Genomic DNA, 17,820 nt, shown 5'->3' on the forward strand with positions numbered 1-17,820 from the left:
CAGTTTCCAGGGTCGGCGACCCCCCCTCCCAGGGCTGCTTCAGAAGGTGAAAAATGACACTTTACACTTCAATATTAGAAAAACTGTGACACATAGAAAATAGAAATTCATTGGAAAAAGTCATTATTTCTGGTGCTCTATCTGAAACCAGAGGCAGAAGGTGGAGATAGGGGAAGACAAGTGTGTTTAAAAAAAATACAATTGCTTAGTAATTTTTTTTTTCTCACTTTTATCTCTTTAAATTGTAATAATTGTTCACCTTTAAATTAACTTTTAATATGATGTAGAGAGTGATATTCTGAGACAGTTTGCAGAGGTGGATCATTTACTGGCTAGGCTGGTTAAATTCTGGTGGGGTGCTAACTCTAGTGACACTGTGAGCCTAAGGGGGATTGGGAGGTGGTTTTGTTTTAATCTGTGGAATCAGGTATGCCTGCGTAATAAAATTTATATATTTTTTAACTGCAGTTCAGATACTTTTTATGCACCTATTCTACAAACCCTATTGAATAAGCTCATGTCAAATAGGGAGGGAGGTATATGTTCCCTTTAATATCACAAATTTGTATCAAGAGTGCCTCCTCTTTAAATAAATGTAACACCAGGTGATGCCGCCTGCATCATTAACTTTAAAAGTCTTGTACCAGCCCTGTAACAAATTCATGGTATTAGCTGTGCAAAACTGCTATTGTCATGCAAGAAAAAAATAATGTAATTTGCAAAAGTGCTCATAAGAACTATCTGATCTATTTCACTTTGTTTTATTGGGGTTGGATGGTGTTTAACAAGTGAGGGAATACAGGGATATGGGAGATAGCTCATAGTACAAGACTGGTCCCATTGCCATTTTGGAGTCAGGATTTTTCCCCCTCTGAGGCAAATTGGAGAGGCTTCAGATGGGGTTTTTTTTGCCTTTCTCTGGATCAACTGGCAGTTAGGCAGGTTATATATATAGAGTTAAAGGTTGACCTTGATAGACGTGTGTCTTTTTTCAACCTAACTTACTATGTTACTATATTTAATGGGAGATCATCATCAATATTTAAAGTGCTTGCTTTTCCCTAAAGACACAGGAAACTTTTATTTTCTATAACTGTGATAATCATTTAAATGCATATTTTCTGGTTCGCATGAGTCAGTCTCCTGTTTGCCAGTCATGAGATTCTAACTCAGTCTGGGTCTTGAGGCATTTTGCACGACGGTGTTGCACAACGCCCAATCACAATGGTACTTATTGAGAAATAAACAAAAGCGCCTGGTTATACTATCCCTTTAATTCTTAGCATCTCTATTATAGTGTCCCTTTAATTCTTAGCATCTCTATTATAGTGTCCCTTTAATTCTTAGCATCTCTATTATAGTGTCCCTTTAATTCTTAGCATCTCTATTATAGTGTCCCTTTAATTCTTAGCATCTCTATTATAGTGTCCCTTTAATTCTTAGCATCTATATTATAGTGTCCCTTTAATTCTTAGCATCTCTATTATAGTGTCCCTTTAATTCTTAGCATCTCTATTATAGTGTCCCTTTAATTCTTAGCATCTCTATTATAGTGTCCCTTTAATTCTTAGCATCTCTATTATAGTGTCCCTTTAATTCTTATCATCTCTATTATAGTGTCCCTTTAATTCTTAGCATCTCTATTATAGCATCTCTATTATAGTGTCCCTTTAATTCTTATCATCTCTATTATAGTGTCCCTTTAATTCTTAGCATCTCTATTATAGTGTCCCTTTAATTCTTAGCATCTCTATTATAGTGTCCCTTTAATTCTTAGCATCTATATTATAGTGTCCCTTTAATTCTTAGCATCTCTATTATAGTGTCCCTTTAATTCTTAGCATCTCTATTATAGTGTCCCTTTAATTCTTAGCATCTCTATTATAGTGTCCCTTTAATTCTTAGCATCTCTATTATAGTGTCCCTTTAATTCTTATCATCTCTATTATAGTGTCCCTTTAATTCTTATCATCTGTATTATAGTGTCCCTTTAATTCTTAGCATCTCTATTATAGCATCTCTATTATAGTGTCCCTTTAAATCTTAGCATCTGTATTATAGTGTCCCTTTAATTCTTATCATCTCTATTATACTGTCCCTTTAATTCTTAGCATCTCTATAATAGTGTCCCTTTAATTCTTATCATCTGTATTATAGTGTCCCTTTAAGCCTTATCATCTGTATTATAGTGTCCCTTTAATTCTTATCATCTTTATTATAGTGTCCCTTTAATTCTTAGCATCTCTATTATAGTGTCCCTTTAATTCTTAGCATCTCTATTATAGTGTCCCTTTAATTCTTAGCATCTATATTATAGTGTCCCTTTAATTCTTAGCATCTATATTATAGTGTCCCTTTAATTCTTATCATCTTTATTATAGTGTCCCTTTAATTCTAAGCATCTCTATTATAGTGTCCCTTTGAGTTGTCATTTCTTTCCAGTAATTTGAGATTTAAGCTGGCCATAGACGCAAAGATCTGATTGTACGAATCAAGGATTCATGCGATTTTCGGACCATGTGTGGAGAGTCCCGACGTTTTTCGTCCGATGGAGATCAGTCGTTTGGTTGATCGGACAGGTTAAAAGATTTCTGTCGGCTGCTGATAATATCTCTGCGTGTATTGCCGACTGTACGATTTTCAGTGGGAGACTGTCACCAACTTTGGTTGGACATAACTATCGTACGATTGCTGTCAGGGGCAAAACATTGGCTCATCTGTTCTTTTCTACTTTATTTGATCTGAATGGTTAGTGGCAGGTCGGGAGATGGGGAAGTCCGATCATTCGAGTAATCGAACGATCGGATCTTTGCATCTATGGCCGGATTAAGATTAGGGGCCATTGATCAGGCCTAATATTCTTTGTGCCTAATACTAGAACTGCATAACTGGGGAGGTTAAATCTAAAATATATTGCCATATCCAGCCAGCCAAATTGATCTTTCATCTATTTTATTAATTCACATAATAACACGCATTAGAATTTTAGGAGTATATATCTTTTTAAATCAGGACATTTCCTATTGCGTAAGCAATGTTTTCTGAGCGGCGCCATGTGCCAGAGACAAGCTCATCTGCACTTCTCACTCCCCTGTCTGCATATCTGCTAGAGAAGCCTGCTGATACTGCTGCTACTGCTGTTACTACTGCTGCTACTGCTATTGCTGCTGCTACTGCTGCTACTGCTGTTACTACTGCTGCTGCTGCTATTGCTGCTGCTACTGCTGCTACTGCTGCTACTGCTACTACTGCTGCTACTGCTGCTACTGCTGATACTGCTGCTACTGCTGCTACTGCTACTGCTACTGCTGCTGCTACTGCTACTACTGCTGCTACTGCTGATACTGCTGCTACTGCTGCTACTGCTGCTGCTACTGCTGCTACTGCTACTGCTATTGCTGCTGCTACTGCTACTACTGCTGCTACTGCTGATACTGCTGCTACTGCTGCTACTGCTGCTGCTACTGCTACTGCTGCTGCTACTGCTGCTACTGCTGCTGCTGCTACTGCTGCTACTGCTGCGTGAGATTTCCCAAGCTGTACAACTCATTTGCACGCCTCTCTACTTTGTTTGAGCAGTTGCATATGGACAGTTGTATTGTGAAATAGGTTACAAACAAGCAGAATATTATAATTCAGTGTATTCTGGTCAGCGGCTCCGGATATACTATATTTTGGTTTTTCATCCAGTGCGTGTTTCTTGGCAACAAATGTTTATATGGGATGGGTTTCATTCTATAGTTCTGTCCAGAGAGCCGTGAATAACATTAGACTCCTGTTTATCTTCCTGTGTAAGGACTGAACTCATTGTATTCTGCAGAGCTTATCTATTTTCTGCAACGTAAACCAGGGATTTGGAGTCGAAACATAAATCCCTCGACTCTGACTCTTTCATTTTATGGTACTTACAACCCAGACTCCAACTCCTCTGTTTTTAAAGAAACAATAACACCAAAAAATCAAAATGTTTTAAAGGAATGTCAATATAATGCAATGTACAACTGGTATTTTTGCTTCAGAAACTCTACTATAGTTTATATAAACAAGTTGCTGTGTAGCATTGGGGTTATTCATTCAAGTACAGAATACACAGTAGATAACAGATAAGTACTACTATAGTTTATATAAACAAGCTGCTGTGTAGCCATGGGGGCAGCCATTCAAGCACAGGATACACAGTAGATAACAGATAAGTACTACTATAGTTTATATAAACAAGCTGCTGTGTAGCCATGGGGGCAGCCATTCAAGCACAGGATACACAGTAGATAACAGATAAGTACTACTATAGTTTATATAAACAAGCTACTGTGTAGCCATGGGGGCAGCCATTCAAGCACAGGATACACAGTAGATAACAGATAAGTACTACTATAGTTTATATAAACAAGCTGCCGTGTAGCCATGGGGGCAGCCATTCAAGCACAGGATACACAGTAGATAACAGATAAGTACTACTATAGTTTATATAAACAAGCTGCTGTGTAGCCATGGGGGCAGCCATTCAAGCACAGAATACACAGTAGATAACAGATATGTACTACTATAGTTTATATAAACAAGCTGCTGTGTAGCCATGGAGGCAGCCATTCAAGCACAGGATACACAGTAGATAACAGATAAGTACTACTATAGTTTATATAAACAAGTTGCTGTGTAGCATTGGGGTCATTCATTCAAGTACAGAATACACTGTAGATAACAGATAAGCACTACTATAGTTTATATAAACAAGCTGCTGTGTAGCATTGGGGTCATTCATTCAAGTACAGAATAAACAGTAGATAACAGATAAGTACTACTATAGTTTATATAAACAAGCTGCTGTGTAGCTATGGGGGCAGCCATTCAAGCACAGGATACACAGTAGATAACAGATAAGTACTACTATAGTTTATATAAACAAGTTGCTGTGTAGCATTGGGGTCATTCATTCAAGTACAGAATACACAGTAGATAACAGATAAGTACTACTATAGTTTATATAAACAAGCTGCTGTGTAGCAATGGCAGAAATAGAAAAAAGGCTACATGGCACAGGATAAATAGTGCATAACAGATAACATTATGTTCTACAGAGCTTACCTGCTATCTCTGCTCTGTAACCTGAGCCTTTTCTCCTTTAAAAGACTGCCCCCATGGCTACACAGTAGCTTATTTATATAGACAATAGTAGTGTTTTTATTACTTTAAAACAATTCAATTTTTATGTTACCATGGGGGCAGCTCTTCAAGATGGAGAAAAGGCACAGGTTGCATAGCAGATAACAGTGTATTATATTTTAATTATTTTTGTGGTGTTACTGTTCCTTTAATATACTAATGTATTTTCCATATTGATTGAAATAAGTTGAAAGTTAAGTACACAACATACAAGGCATTTTACACTGCCAAAGCTCAAAAATACAAACCACATCCTATGGTAATTCTAATTCAAAATCAAAATTAAACTACCTAAAACAAGCTGTATATTAATTGAACCTGGCATATTGCTGTAGAATAGCTGTTAAATACAATCCAAAATTAACTGAACTATTGTTCTTAGAAACAGAATTGTTTCTAGGGTTGCCATCTGTTATGTTTTGGTAGCCGAGGATGAGTAGACTAAAACTGCTGTGTTTTATTAGCAGGTTCATGCAGCCATTACACTTCAACAGTAGCTTGAACTCTAATACTTTTAAGCAGTATAGAAGTACTATGTACACAGTATAACTCTTGTGCAGTATAAGCATTTGGGCAAATGGAATAAAAACAGCTATTTGAGCTTTAGACCAGTCAATGTCTCAGCCACCTGCAGGTTAGGATAAATGTATCAAACAATTACAAATGAAGTAGTACAGAGTCAGATACAATGTTGCATTTGCATCCTCACTGTCTGCACTTCCAGTTAACCAGTTCAGGTGCTAGACATACTATTTTGTTAAAACTTAACTTTTAATAATAATGCTATAAAACCACGCTGCCAAGTAAAATAGACACACTACTTAAATTAACCCATAAATAGTGCTGGACCGTGTCCATAAAACCACAATTAATAAAACCATCAAAAGGTGGCAAATGTAATAAACAACAACAATGCATCTTAAAGCAATAATATACATTCTTCGCATCACATAGTCCTTGGTCCATGTAGGTAGTTTTCTGATTCTCTCAGTACGCCTTATAGGTTCACTTTCATCAGGCCTATTGCAGTTGGCATCAAAAGTAGGAAAATGTCCATCATCAAATGGAGCTTCTCCAATCTCATTCCTAACAGGAGCAAGACGACTTGCATTCCATATGCATCCATCAGACAGTTCATATGTTCATGGTCCTCGCTGACGTCTCACTTCAAGTGGTGTAGTAAATTTAGATTGTCCTTGTTTCAGTAGTCCTGGTTTCTTAATTCTGATTAAAGATCCAGGCTGAAAGTGCACTTCTCTTGTACCACATTTTCCTTCAGTATAAGCCTTGCATTTGGCTTGTTGACGTTTGACAATGTCAGCAGCAGATGATTTTGTAGGGACAGTATTTTGTGGAAGTTTGATGTCTGCAACATGTAACTTAGTGCGCATCTGTCTGCCATGTAATAATTCAGCTGGAGATGATTGGGTTGTTGCATGGCGTGTTGCTCTGTATTTATGTAGGAACTCTGTTGTAAATACTTTCCAAGATTTCTCAGTAAGATTTGCTGTAGTGCTTTTTTCAGACTTCTGTTGAATCGCTCGATTTCTCCATTTGCTTGTGGGTTATACACTGAAGATTTCCTATGCACAATATTCCTCTCTCTCAGAAAGAATTCAAACTCAGATGAGACAAACTGTGCTCCGTTGTCTGACATTAACTCCTTTGGATTACCTTCTCTGCTGAAGACTGTAGACAGAAATGTTATTACTGTAGCTGATGTTATATGAGAAACAAATGCAATTTCAGGCCATTTACTGTAATAGTCTATAACAAATCTACAGTCTATAGGAGCATCTGTAAAAGGACCGACAATATCAATAGCAAGTTTTTTCCATGCTGAATCAGGAAATGGTATTGGCTGAAGTGGTGGTGTATATGTGATAGCTGTTTTTTCATGATTCTGACAAGTAACACAAGAATGAATGGCAATTACCACATCGGCATCCATTGCTGGCCACCAGTATAGTTCTCACAGTATTTGTTGTAGAATTTTAGACACTGGCTGTGTGGCAGGCACTGGTGCTGTAGTAATGAGACCATCAACTAATTGTAGGTTTAATGCAGCAAAGAGATCCCTTCCAAGTATAGCAGTTCCCTTATAAACAATGTAAAAGTCACATTTTGCAGTCTTTGATTCAAATTGTACAGTCACTGGCAGGCAACCAAGCACAGGGATTGGATCCTTTAAAGGAACAGTAACGTCAAAAAATAAACGTTTCTAAAGTAATGAAAATATAATGCAGTGTTGCCCTGCACTGGTAAAACTGCTGTGTTTGCTTAAGAAACACTACTGTTGTTTATATAAATAAGCTGCTGTGTAGCAATGGGGGCAGCCATTCAAAGGAGAAAAAGCTCAAGTTACACAGCAGATAGCAGATAAGCTCTGTCTGTCTAATGGTGTTATCTGTTATCCATTAGTTAACCTGTGCCATATAGCCGTTTTTCAATTTCCGCCATTGCTACACAGCAGCTTGTTTATATGAACTATAGTAGTGTTTCTGAAGCAAACAGATCAGTTTTACCAGTGCAGGGCAACACTACATGATATTTTCATTGCTTTAAAACACTTACATTTTTTGGTGTTACTGTTCCTTTAAGTAACTGACCAGTTTCAGGGCAGGTGCAACAAGCGGATCTTTTGCAAAGTATTTCAAGAAAATCTCCTTTGGTAGTATAGAAAGAGCTGAACCTGTATCAAGCATCAGGTTAATGGAGTGTCCCTTGTCAGCAGAAGCAGTACTGACACTGACAGTGCATATAAACTTGTCTGGAATAAATGTGTCATCTTTATTCACACGTAATACTGTGACATTTGTAGTAGTGACTTCATGAACATCTTTAGCAGAACTACAGCAGATCTTTGCAAAATGTCCTACCTTTTTGCATTTGCTGCACTGTACAGCTTTTGCAGGACATGTAACATAATTTGCAGTGTGTTGTTTTGAACCACAGCGAAAGCAGTATTTTCTATTTGTATTTGCTGTATGGTTTTGTAGTGAATCCCTTTCCTTAGCACTGTATTCTGCCTGTGACTGTGTATTATTAGAAACAAGCTCTCGCTGCTGAGCTCCACATATGAGGTGAGATGAGAGTTCTTACCCTCCGTCCAGCTAGATTATTCCACGTGGACTGTAGCAAGCAAAGTGATGGAAGTTGCTGGCTCAATTGTAGGGCAGATTCACAAAAATGTGTAGGTTAAAATCCCTGTTTATTAGATACGATTTAAAAGCATATATCACTTCAAAAATAATGGAAGGATAAGGCAGGGGAGTGCATGGCTCTACGCGTTTCATGACTACACTGTGACCAGTGTACATTATTATTATTATTATAATACACAAAAGCCATGAATATCTTGTAAATTATATCCTTATAAATGGTGAGTTCTGATGTCATCAGTTATATACGGTGAGTTCTGATGTCATTTCTGTCACATGACTCGCTGAAATTTGTGTATTATAATAAATAAAGTACCCCCAGTTGCAAAATATGAGGATATTAGAAGTTACCTCGGAGTTCCATGACCTGTATATGACCATGACCTTCGGCCTCGTACTTATACAGGTCATGAAACTTCTCGGTCATTTATAATATCCTTATATTTTACAAGAGGGGGTACTTTATTCACTATATTATTATTATTATTACATTAAATATAGTAATACTGTATACAAATTAGTTTTACAGCAGTTTTGATTTTACAAAAAGGGGGACAGACATTGCAATAGAAATGAATATGCACAGTAATAAAGATGAATGTGACAAATAGAAGGAGGGTGGTCCCTGTTCCATAGATCTTACAGTGATGCTGGGGGTACTTGCTGTAGCAATCTTTTCTCTCATTAATTTATTTCACTGTTTTAAAGGTTTAATGGATTTCCTTCAACTCAGTTACCTTTTTTGTTTCCACTTTCCATGCATTTGATCAGGCAGCGGTGCCTTATGGCTAAACTCTTATTTTTCATTCTTAATCTGTTTTCAGGGGCCTCGCAGGAGCCATGCCAGGGGAACATTGGGAATAGAGAGGTATATGCTCCATTCGGAGACTGGGTTCAGTTAAACTGCACCCACAACTGCACTCAAGCTGAATGGGAGTCAAGATTAAGAAAGATGAACATCATTAGAGGACCTGGTTGGATTTCTGTTGAAGTTGAGGTTGGAACTGGAGATGGAGCTGATGGCTGGAAAGCATCAAACATAAGCTGCACTGTTCTATCACGTGGAGAAGGGGTTGATAACATTGTCACAGTAATTCCTTACGGTAAGTTTCTACCCATTACAGTTTCCTATACAGGCTCAAAGATTTGTTCCGTTCCAGTAACCCATAGCAACCACTGGGCAGTTAGTGTGATAGCTCTTTCGTTGTCAGAATTAAGTGCACCTATCAGGAGAAAACTGCACCGGCCCAGGATTCTTCCAGCGAGCACCGCGGATTGATTGTCTTCCAGCTTCTTCTTTCTTCAAATCTCGACGGGCAGACACTTGTGCAGTAGAATTAAATAGCGACTTCATCGAAGCTACACTTTTTGCTCTACTGCACATGCGCAGCCGAGAGAAAAAGTCAGAAGCTGATTACTCCATGGTGTAAGTACTACTATAGTTTATATAAACAAGCTGCTGTGTAGCCATGGGGGCAGCCATTCAAGCACAGGATACACAGTAGATAACAGATAAGCTCTGTAGTATACAATGGGATTCTTCAGACCTTATCAGTTATCTACTGTGTATCCTGTGCTTGAATGACTGCCCCATGGCTACACAGCAGCTTGTTTATATAAACTATAGTAGTACTTATCTGTTATCTACTGTGTATCCTGTGCTTGAATGGCTGCCCCCATGGCTACACAGCAGCTTGTTTATATAAACTATAGTAGTACTTATCTGTTATCTACTGTGTATCCTGTGCTTGAATGACTGCCCCATGGCTACACAGCAGCTTGTTTATATAAACTATAGTAGTACTTATCTGTTATCTACTGTGTATCCTGTGCTTGAATGGCTGCCCCCATGGCTACACAGCAGCTTGTTTATATAAACTATAGTAGTACTTATCTGTTATCTACTGTGTATCCTGTGCTTGAATGGCTGCCCCATGGCTACACAGCAGCTTGTTTATATAAACTATAGTAGTACTTATCTGTTATCTACTGTGTATCCTGTGCTTGAATGGCTGCCCCCATGGCTACACAACAGCTTTTTTATATAAACTATAGTAGTACTTATCTGTTATCTACTGTGTATCCTGTGCTTGAATGGCTGCCCCATGGCTACACAGCAGCTTGTTTATATAAACTATAGTAGAGTATATAAAGCAAACACACTAGTTGTACCTGTCAGGGCAACACTACATTATATTTCCATTCCATGAAAACACTTTCATTTGTTGGTGTTACTGTTCTTTTAAACTTGGTGCCGATTACTACCTATTTTTATTTTGGCTGCTTATCTAGCTGCCATTGTTTCTCAGGGTGGCTGACAAAAACACCCTTGTTTGATCTATTATTTTTGATGGAATAAAAACTGCATTGTTGCACATATTCATAACTATGTCTATTGGTGCAGCCGAAAAAAGGAACGAACCACTGGCGTAACTATAGGGGAAGCAGACCCCGTGGTAATGGGGGGGTCTGGGGAAAAGGGGGGCCCGGACCACAGGGTCTGTTTCCTCTATAGCGTATAGCATTCTTTTTCTTTATATAGACGCGCTTGCACCTTAGCGAGTGCGTGAGCTGCAGGGAGGGGGTGCTCGCTGGAGTCCCTATTCGAGCCGGGACCTCCGAATATTTTTCAGGTGGGGGAGTGCCTAATGAGCTGGCCACTCACACCAACTCTTGCCGTCATTCCAGAGATTCCTGATTTGGTGACAGTAGACATGGAGGACACGCTGGAAGAAGGGAAATCATACGATGTCACCTGCACTGTACATGGAGTGGCCCCTATTCAGAACCTCATGGTCACAGTTTTCAGAGGAAAAGAAATGATTCACCAGAAAACGTTTAAAGATGACTCTCGAGATGGAAACATTACAGAAACAGTAACATTTTCAATCACAGCTCAGAGAAGTGACAACATGAAGGACTTCTCCTGCCAGGCCACCCTTGCACTGGGAACAGACCCTGGGAATGTTATAGTAGAGTCATCCAGGGTCAGTGTTAGAACATTTGGTGAGTACAGTCACAATGGGCTGCAGTACCTGCTTGACAGCTGGGGGGCAGCACTAAGGAGGCTCCCACACTTTGAGAGCTACCCAACCTGAGGTTCCCTAGAATGTAACATTCAATACTTACTGGGCGTGATTTTTAGGCAAATGATATTAACTTAAGTTGGCCATCGCCAAATGAGCGGATCTCTCCCTGATGTGTCCACATTGCGGTGAGCGATATCATCCCGTGTATGGCCACCTTTAGCCTGCTGAAGGCATAGAATGTCTTCTTAAAGGACCAGTTACTAATCATTTTTTTATAAAATTTGTTAGTATACAACGAAATAAAACCACAAAAACAAATTAAACTTAGAAATTGCCAAGTCTTTATTAACAAATAACTTTCCGAAACTCCGCTTGCGCTCCCCTTCAGAAAAGGCGACAGGGTGACGATCCATCGAGCTGGGCCTCGATTTCTCCTCCCTGGCTATCTCCTATAACGAAGGCAGGAAATAGAGATCGAGTGCCGCACGATGGATCACCTTCACCGAAGAGGAGCGCAAGCGGACTTTCGGTAAGTTATTTCTTAATAAAAGTTTTTAAAAGTTTAATTTGCCTTTGTGTTTTTTTTTCGTTGTATACTAAAAAAATTTAAAAATAAAAAAAAATTTGATGTTACTGGTCCTTTAAACGACGTCTACTGGTACCATTTGTTGAGAAAATGTAATGTTGCCCCCTAGTGAATGAAACAGAGTATGGCACCCATCTGGAGCTATTCTAACACGCAAGTATTGGATCAGTTACCCGGAAACCCGTTATCCAGACAGCCATCTCCCATAGACTCCATTTTAAGCAAATAATTCTAATTTGTAAAAGCAATTTCCCTTTTCTCTGTAATAATAAAACAGTACCTTGTAACTGTTGGTGACTAAACTGCACAAATCTATATTGGCGGCAATACAATACTATTGGGTGTATTTAATCCTTCAATGATCTTAAATTGAAGTCTGGTGATTCAAATTACAGAAACTGCCAGGTTTATTAATAGATAATAGATCCTATACCTGTGTTTTTTTTAACAAGGTCCTGATGGGTACTGGGTTGGGGAAATAAATCAAATTGCAGAGAATCCTTCTGAACTCTCTAGTAAATCTGCCTGCCTTAAACACCCCTGTGCCTGGGAAAGAGACTAAGAAATTAATTGCTATAGAAGGATAAGTCAAAAAAGCTTAAAGATAATTAAAGGGGTAGTGTACCTTTAAGGAAGCTTTTAGTATGTAAAAGAATGCCCCTTTCCTAGCAACTTTTTTTTTTACTCATCTGTCTATGCTGACCCTCCTCTATTCATATTTCCATCTCTTGTACAAACCACTGCCTGGTTGCTAGGGTAAATTGTACCCTAGCTACCAGGTAGCTGCTAAAATACAAATCTGGAAAACTGCTAGGGGAAAAGATCTAGTTACCTGAAAAAACATATGAATTAAAAAAAGAAGATAGACCAATTGCAAATTCTCTTTGAATGTCAATGTCTACATTATACTAAAAGTTAATTTAAAGGTGAACTACCTCTTTAAAGGAGAAGGAAAGCTACCGCAGTAGTTTATTGCCAATAGATTAGCCACAATAGTACAAGCTATAACACTATATTTATTCTGCAGAATGCTTTACCGTAAACAGCTCTAGAAGCTATTTCTGTTTGTTTAGGATAGCAGCTGCCATATTAGCTTGGTGTGACATCAGAGTCGGACTGGCCTGGCGGGACACTGGGAAAAAACCCGGTGGGACACTGGGAAAAAACCCGATGGGCCCGACCCTTAATGGGCCCCCCATGGGCTAGACCCCTTTCCTGATCGCATTCTAACAAAAAAAGCTATTTTAGGCACCGCACTCGGTGCGTCGCAGTAAGGAGGGTGGGGTGGAAGGGGCCCCAGGCCCCCCCAGTCCAACCCTGTGTGACATAATTTCCTGCCTGAGTCTCTCCCTGCTCACTCATAGCTCTGGGCTCAGATTACAGTAGGGAGGGGAGGAGGGAGAGAGAGAGAGAGAGAGAGGAGCAAACTGAGCATGCTCAAGCCCTAGCCCTGGAGGTTTATGCTGAAAACAGTAAGTCTGATACAGAAGCCCATGAGTACACAATAGAAGGACATAAATGTGCTGTTTCTTTTGACAGAGGACTCAGAGCAACATTACTTTGAAGATTTACTGGTGTATTTATATAGACCTTTCTGGTTAAGCTTACTGAATTTTAGGCTTTCCTTCTCCTTTAATATAAACTGCATCCCTTTCATAAGGTATACTGATTATTTTAGGCAACAGACAGTGTCTAACAAGGGTGATGTGATAATTTACCTGCCTATAACACACTCATCTGACTTCTTTCAGCTCTGCCAGAGAAACCAAAGCTTGAGTCTGATCAGTGGATTGAGGTTGGCACCAAGCATAATGCCATGTGTACAGTCTCCAATGCCTTTCCTCTTGAGCACCTCAACCTGAAAATGTTCTTCAAAAAAATAGCCCTCAACGTGACTACAACCAAAATGGCTGACGGCAGCTTGTTAGGATTTGCCGAAATTTCTCCCGACCCCAGTTCTTCATTAGAAACTCACCAGCTTGATTGCAAGGCTCAGGTCCTCAGTCTGTCCACCGAAGCATTCATGGATATTTACATTTATGGTAAGACAGCAGACAGATGTACACATTTATTCTAGTAGGGTGGTTTTCAAACGTTTTTGGTTTAAAGGGGAACTAAATCCTAACAATGAACACAGATAGCTGTAGTTCCGGGATCTGTCTAGATGCTTGAGTCTACTGGTTGACCTCTCCTCAGCTGTTGGCACCTTCCTCCTGGGCACAACATCACCAGCCCCTGCATTGCCGCCCTGCTAACTTGAATTTTGGTGTGAATTAGGCCTTGCAATGTGCATCAGCCAACAGGGCTATATTCTATCATAAAACCAAATTTGCCATCAATGTGAGAGCCCCCAGCTGTCATTCTAAATGGTGAGGCCCATGGTAGAGGCTACTTTTTTTTGCCACCCCATAAAGGATAAGTAAACCTTTAAAATAAGTGAATGTAAAATTAATGAGGGCGCTATTCTATGAAATTTTGCAATATACATTCATTATTTATTTTGGTTTTGTTCCAAAATAATAAGGGATACATGTGCTGTTAATATGAATGAATTTTGTTACAACAGCGCCACCTGCTGGTTAGTTTCCCACCAGTCTGACCACCAAGTAGTCAAGGAAGTTGTCAGGAGAAAGAAAGAGGCTGCTCTGATGTTCTTCTGCTTAGGAAAGATGTGAGAAAGGTTTCTAGTTCTTTTCCTAAGCAGAAGAACATCAGAGCAGCCTCTTTCTTTCTCCTGACAACTTCCTTGACTACTTGGTGGTCAGACTGGTGGGAAACTGACCAGCAGGTGGCGCTGTTGTAACATAATTCATTCATATTAACAGCACATGTATCCCTTAATATCTTGGAATAAAAACAAAGTAAATAATGAATGTAAATTGCAATATTTCTCAGAATAGCACTTTCATCAATTTTACATTCACTTAACGTAAAGGTTTACTTATCCTATAAAGACATCAGGGGCCTAGAGGAAGAAACTTTACAGCCAGAGAAGCACTGAATTCCCTGTGTGTACAACTACTTCTCTACATTATTCTGTGCTAAGTGTTGAAGTGTGGCGTCACAATTGCAGCCTTTGATTCTTTTTCCTTTTTTCCCCTAGAGTCTCCAAATATCAGCTTCACTGTCTTTCCTGATTCAGTCCGTTTGAATGAGACCGTAGCAGTCTCCTGCAAGTTAAATAATAATAACCCAGAACGGTACGACATGATGATCAGGATGAACGAGAAACGAATCTGTGAAGACCAAACCTCGTACTGTAATGTCTCTGTGAATGGGAGAACCCCCCAGTCAATTGTCTCCTGTGAAGCTTCTCTTAATATTAACCCAGCCATACATAAAGCAATAACGAAAAACATCACAGTGCACTGTGAGTACTTACTGGAGTTATAACATCTTGCTTTTAAAGGGGTTGTTCACCTTTGATTATAATTTTTTGTTTCTGAATTATTTGTCACCTTCTTCTGACTCTTCCCAGCTTTCTAATGGGGGTCACTGACCCCATCTAAATACAAATGCTCTGTAAGGCTACACATTTATTAGTATTGCTTCTCATCTTTCTATTCAGGCCTCTCCTAATCATATTCCAGTCTCTTATTCCAATCAATATCTGGTTGCTAGGGTAATTTTGTACCCTAGCAACACAATGGCTGGAATTGCAAACTGGAGAGCTGCTGAATAAAAGGCTAAATAACTCAAACACCACAAATAATAAAAAATGAAAACCAATTGCAAATTGTCTCAGAATATTCCTCTCTACATCATACTAAAAGTTAATATAAAGATGAGAAAGTCCTTTAATGTCACCTGCCAGATGCAATGTCATTCCATTCATGTGGAAATTGTGTGATTTACCATCAGTCTCTCACTTTGCGGCCATATTGGTGTTCTGTCTGCTATTGCCATTGCTCCAGCCTAGCTGCTACCCCGAGTAAATGCCCCTAACTCTTTACTTACCCCTCCATGCAGATCCTGTCCAGCCGAGTTCACGGGCGGCATCTTCAACCGCTTCGCTAATCTTCGGAATGAGACCGGCACTTCTGCGATTTTCGTGAGTTTCTGTGCATGCTCAGTTGTCACGAAACAGAAAATTGCTCCAACTACACATGCGCCCCCTTTCTCATTCCGAAGATTACCGAAGCGGCTGAAGATGGCGCCTGTGAACTCCGCTGGACAGGATCTGCACGGAGGGGTAAGTAAAGACTTAAGGGCATTTGCCCGGGGTAGCAGCTAGTTTGGGGGGAGGAGAGAGGGGTGTCTATGTAGGACAGGGATTTTTAACTTTAGAGTTTAGTTCTACTTTAAGCGGCCACTGGAACTTTGTGAAAAATACTGCATTGTGGGTAAAAAGTCAATCTGAAAGTGAGACTTTGCACAATACAATGCATTCTTAAATGTGCCCAAGGGTGACAAATTGCCATGATTTTGCCTGTCTGCCATTACTCTTAAAGGAGAACTAAACCTCCGCAAAATGTCACTGTCACCTCTCCATGCAGAGTAGCACAACAGCGCTCCCGGGGGCCATCTTAAGCATCTTCGTTTTTCTTCCAATCTTCTTCATTCCCTTCGGAAATTTACGGCTCATGCACAGTTAATACCAGACTGGCTCCAAGTGTGGCAAATAGCTTAGTGTCGGCGGTCCCTTTGCGAAGAAAACCAAAGATGTGGAAGATGGGTCCTGGAGCTCCGCTGCACATGTAGGAGTGAGAGTGTTAAATGGGGACACTTTTTGCACTAATGCACTATGCAGGGAGGAAGCACTATAGTGGATGGGGCTTTTCTCATTGGCGGTTTAGTTTTCCATTAAGGATAGTCATTTGCCATTGGTTTTTATTCTTTTTTGCGGGCGTTAATTTACATTTTCTTCATTCTGCATTTCTCGGGCTTTGGAATTTAAACTGTTATCTGGTCCATACACTAAAAATTTCTACTACTAAAATGTCAGTTTTATTTATAGTTGCTATGGTCACTGACCCTAGTGATATTTAATCTGTCTTAAAGGAGAAGTAAATCCCCTAACGTTAGCCACCCTCTATTGGCCCCCTCTCTGCTTTCTCCCATCATCGTGTTCTACTAGATTGTTTTGGCCAGCAAAACTGATTGATCTATGCAGAGTAGGGTGCAATATTCGGTAGCTTTGGATTTTTTCATGAAGTGAGCTCCGACGCTTGAGCTTTTGGCATCTTGAGCATGCGTGGGAAAGCTTTGTAAATTGCCAAAGAGAAAGAAGAGGATCTGGAAGATACCAAAGCTACTGAAGGTGGTGCCCCTGAGCTCTGCTCTGCATAGATTGGTCAGTGTTTTAAGTAATGCTAAGATCTTCATCATTTGCCATTGCCTGTAGCAATATGGCGGCTCAGCGGCCATTACTAAGACTTCTACTGTATATGTGCCAGTCTTACCAGTTCTCTGTTCATTCCAGATTCCCCACTGTTCCAGGATAATCAGTGCCCAGACCAACTTGTCCTGACAGAAGGACGCAATGGCCCCTTTGAATGCCGGGCTGACGGGAACCCCCCACCCATTGTCACATGCAGCAGGAATAGCGGGATTCTTCCAACGGATAAACCATTTATTATAGACAGAGCACAGGCCGGACATTATAGGTGCCTGGCTACTAATGACTACGGAACTGTAAACAAGTCTATAGAGGTAGAAGTTCAATGTAAGTGGTCATTATACACCCCCTGTGTAAGGGAAGGGAATATCTGTCTGTCTGTCTCTGTTTTATCTCATTGGGAGGTTGTAGGTGAAACCATGAAAAGGCTTATGGACAGCACCATAAAAAAACTATTTGATTAAAGGGGAAATCTGCTTTTGAACATCTTTCCCTGATGTCCCTTTTCCCAGAGTAACCATTAGGACTGTATGTCTTGTTAGG

At 39.8% G+C, this 17,820-nt stretch overlaps 1 protein-coding gene across 1 annotated transcript in view; it reads left to right on the top strand.

Annotated features, from left to right (window-relative positions):
* Positions 1 to 17,820, top strand: part of LOC108713333 (intercellular adhesion molecule 5) — a 29,006-nt gene that overhangs the window by 5,684 nt on the left and 5,502 nt on the right. The window contains exons 2-6 of the mRNA XM_018256279.2: positions 9,149 to 9,427; positions 11,013 to 11,330; positions 13,691 to 13,981; positions 15,043 to 15,309; positions 17,362 to 17,604. Coding sequence (XP_018111768.1) covers positions 9,149 to 9,427; positions 11,013 to 11,330; positions 13,691 to 13,981; positions 15,043 to 15,309; positions 17,362 to 17,604 — 1,398 coding nt within the window. The remainder of the gene's footprint in view (positions 1 to 9,148; positions 9,428 to 11,012; positions 11,331 to 13,690; positions 13,982 to 15,042; positions 15,310 to 17,361; positions 17,605 to 17,820) is intronic.

This window comes from Xenopus laevis, chromosome 3S, assembly GCF_017654675.1.
Source record: "Xenopus laevis strain J_2021 chromosome 3S, Xenopus_laevis_v10.1, whole genome shotgun sequence".
NCBI classification, from domain to species: domain Eukaryota; kingdom Metazoa; phylum Chordata; class Amphibia; order Anura; family Pipidae; genus Xenopus; species Xenopus laevis.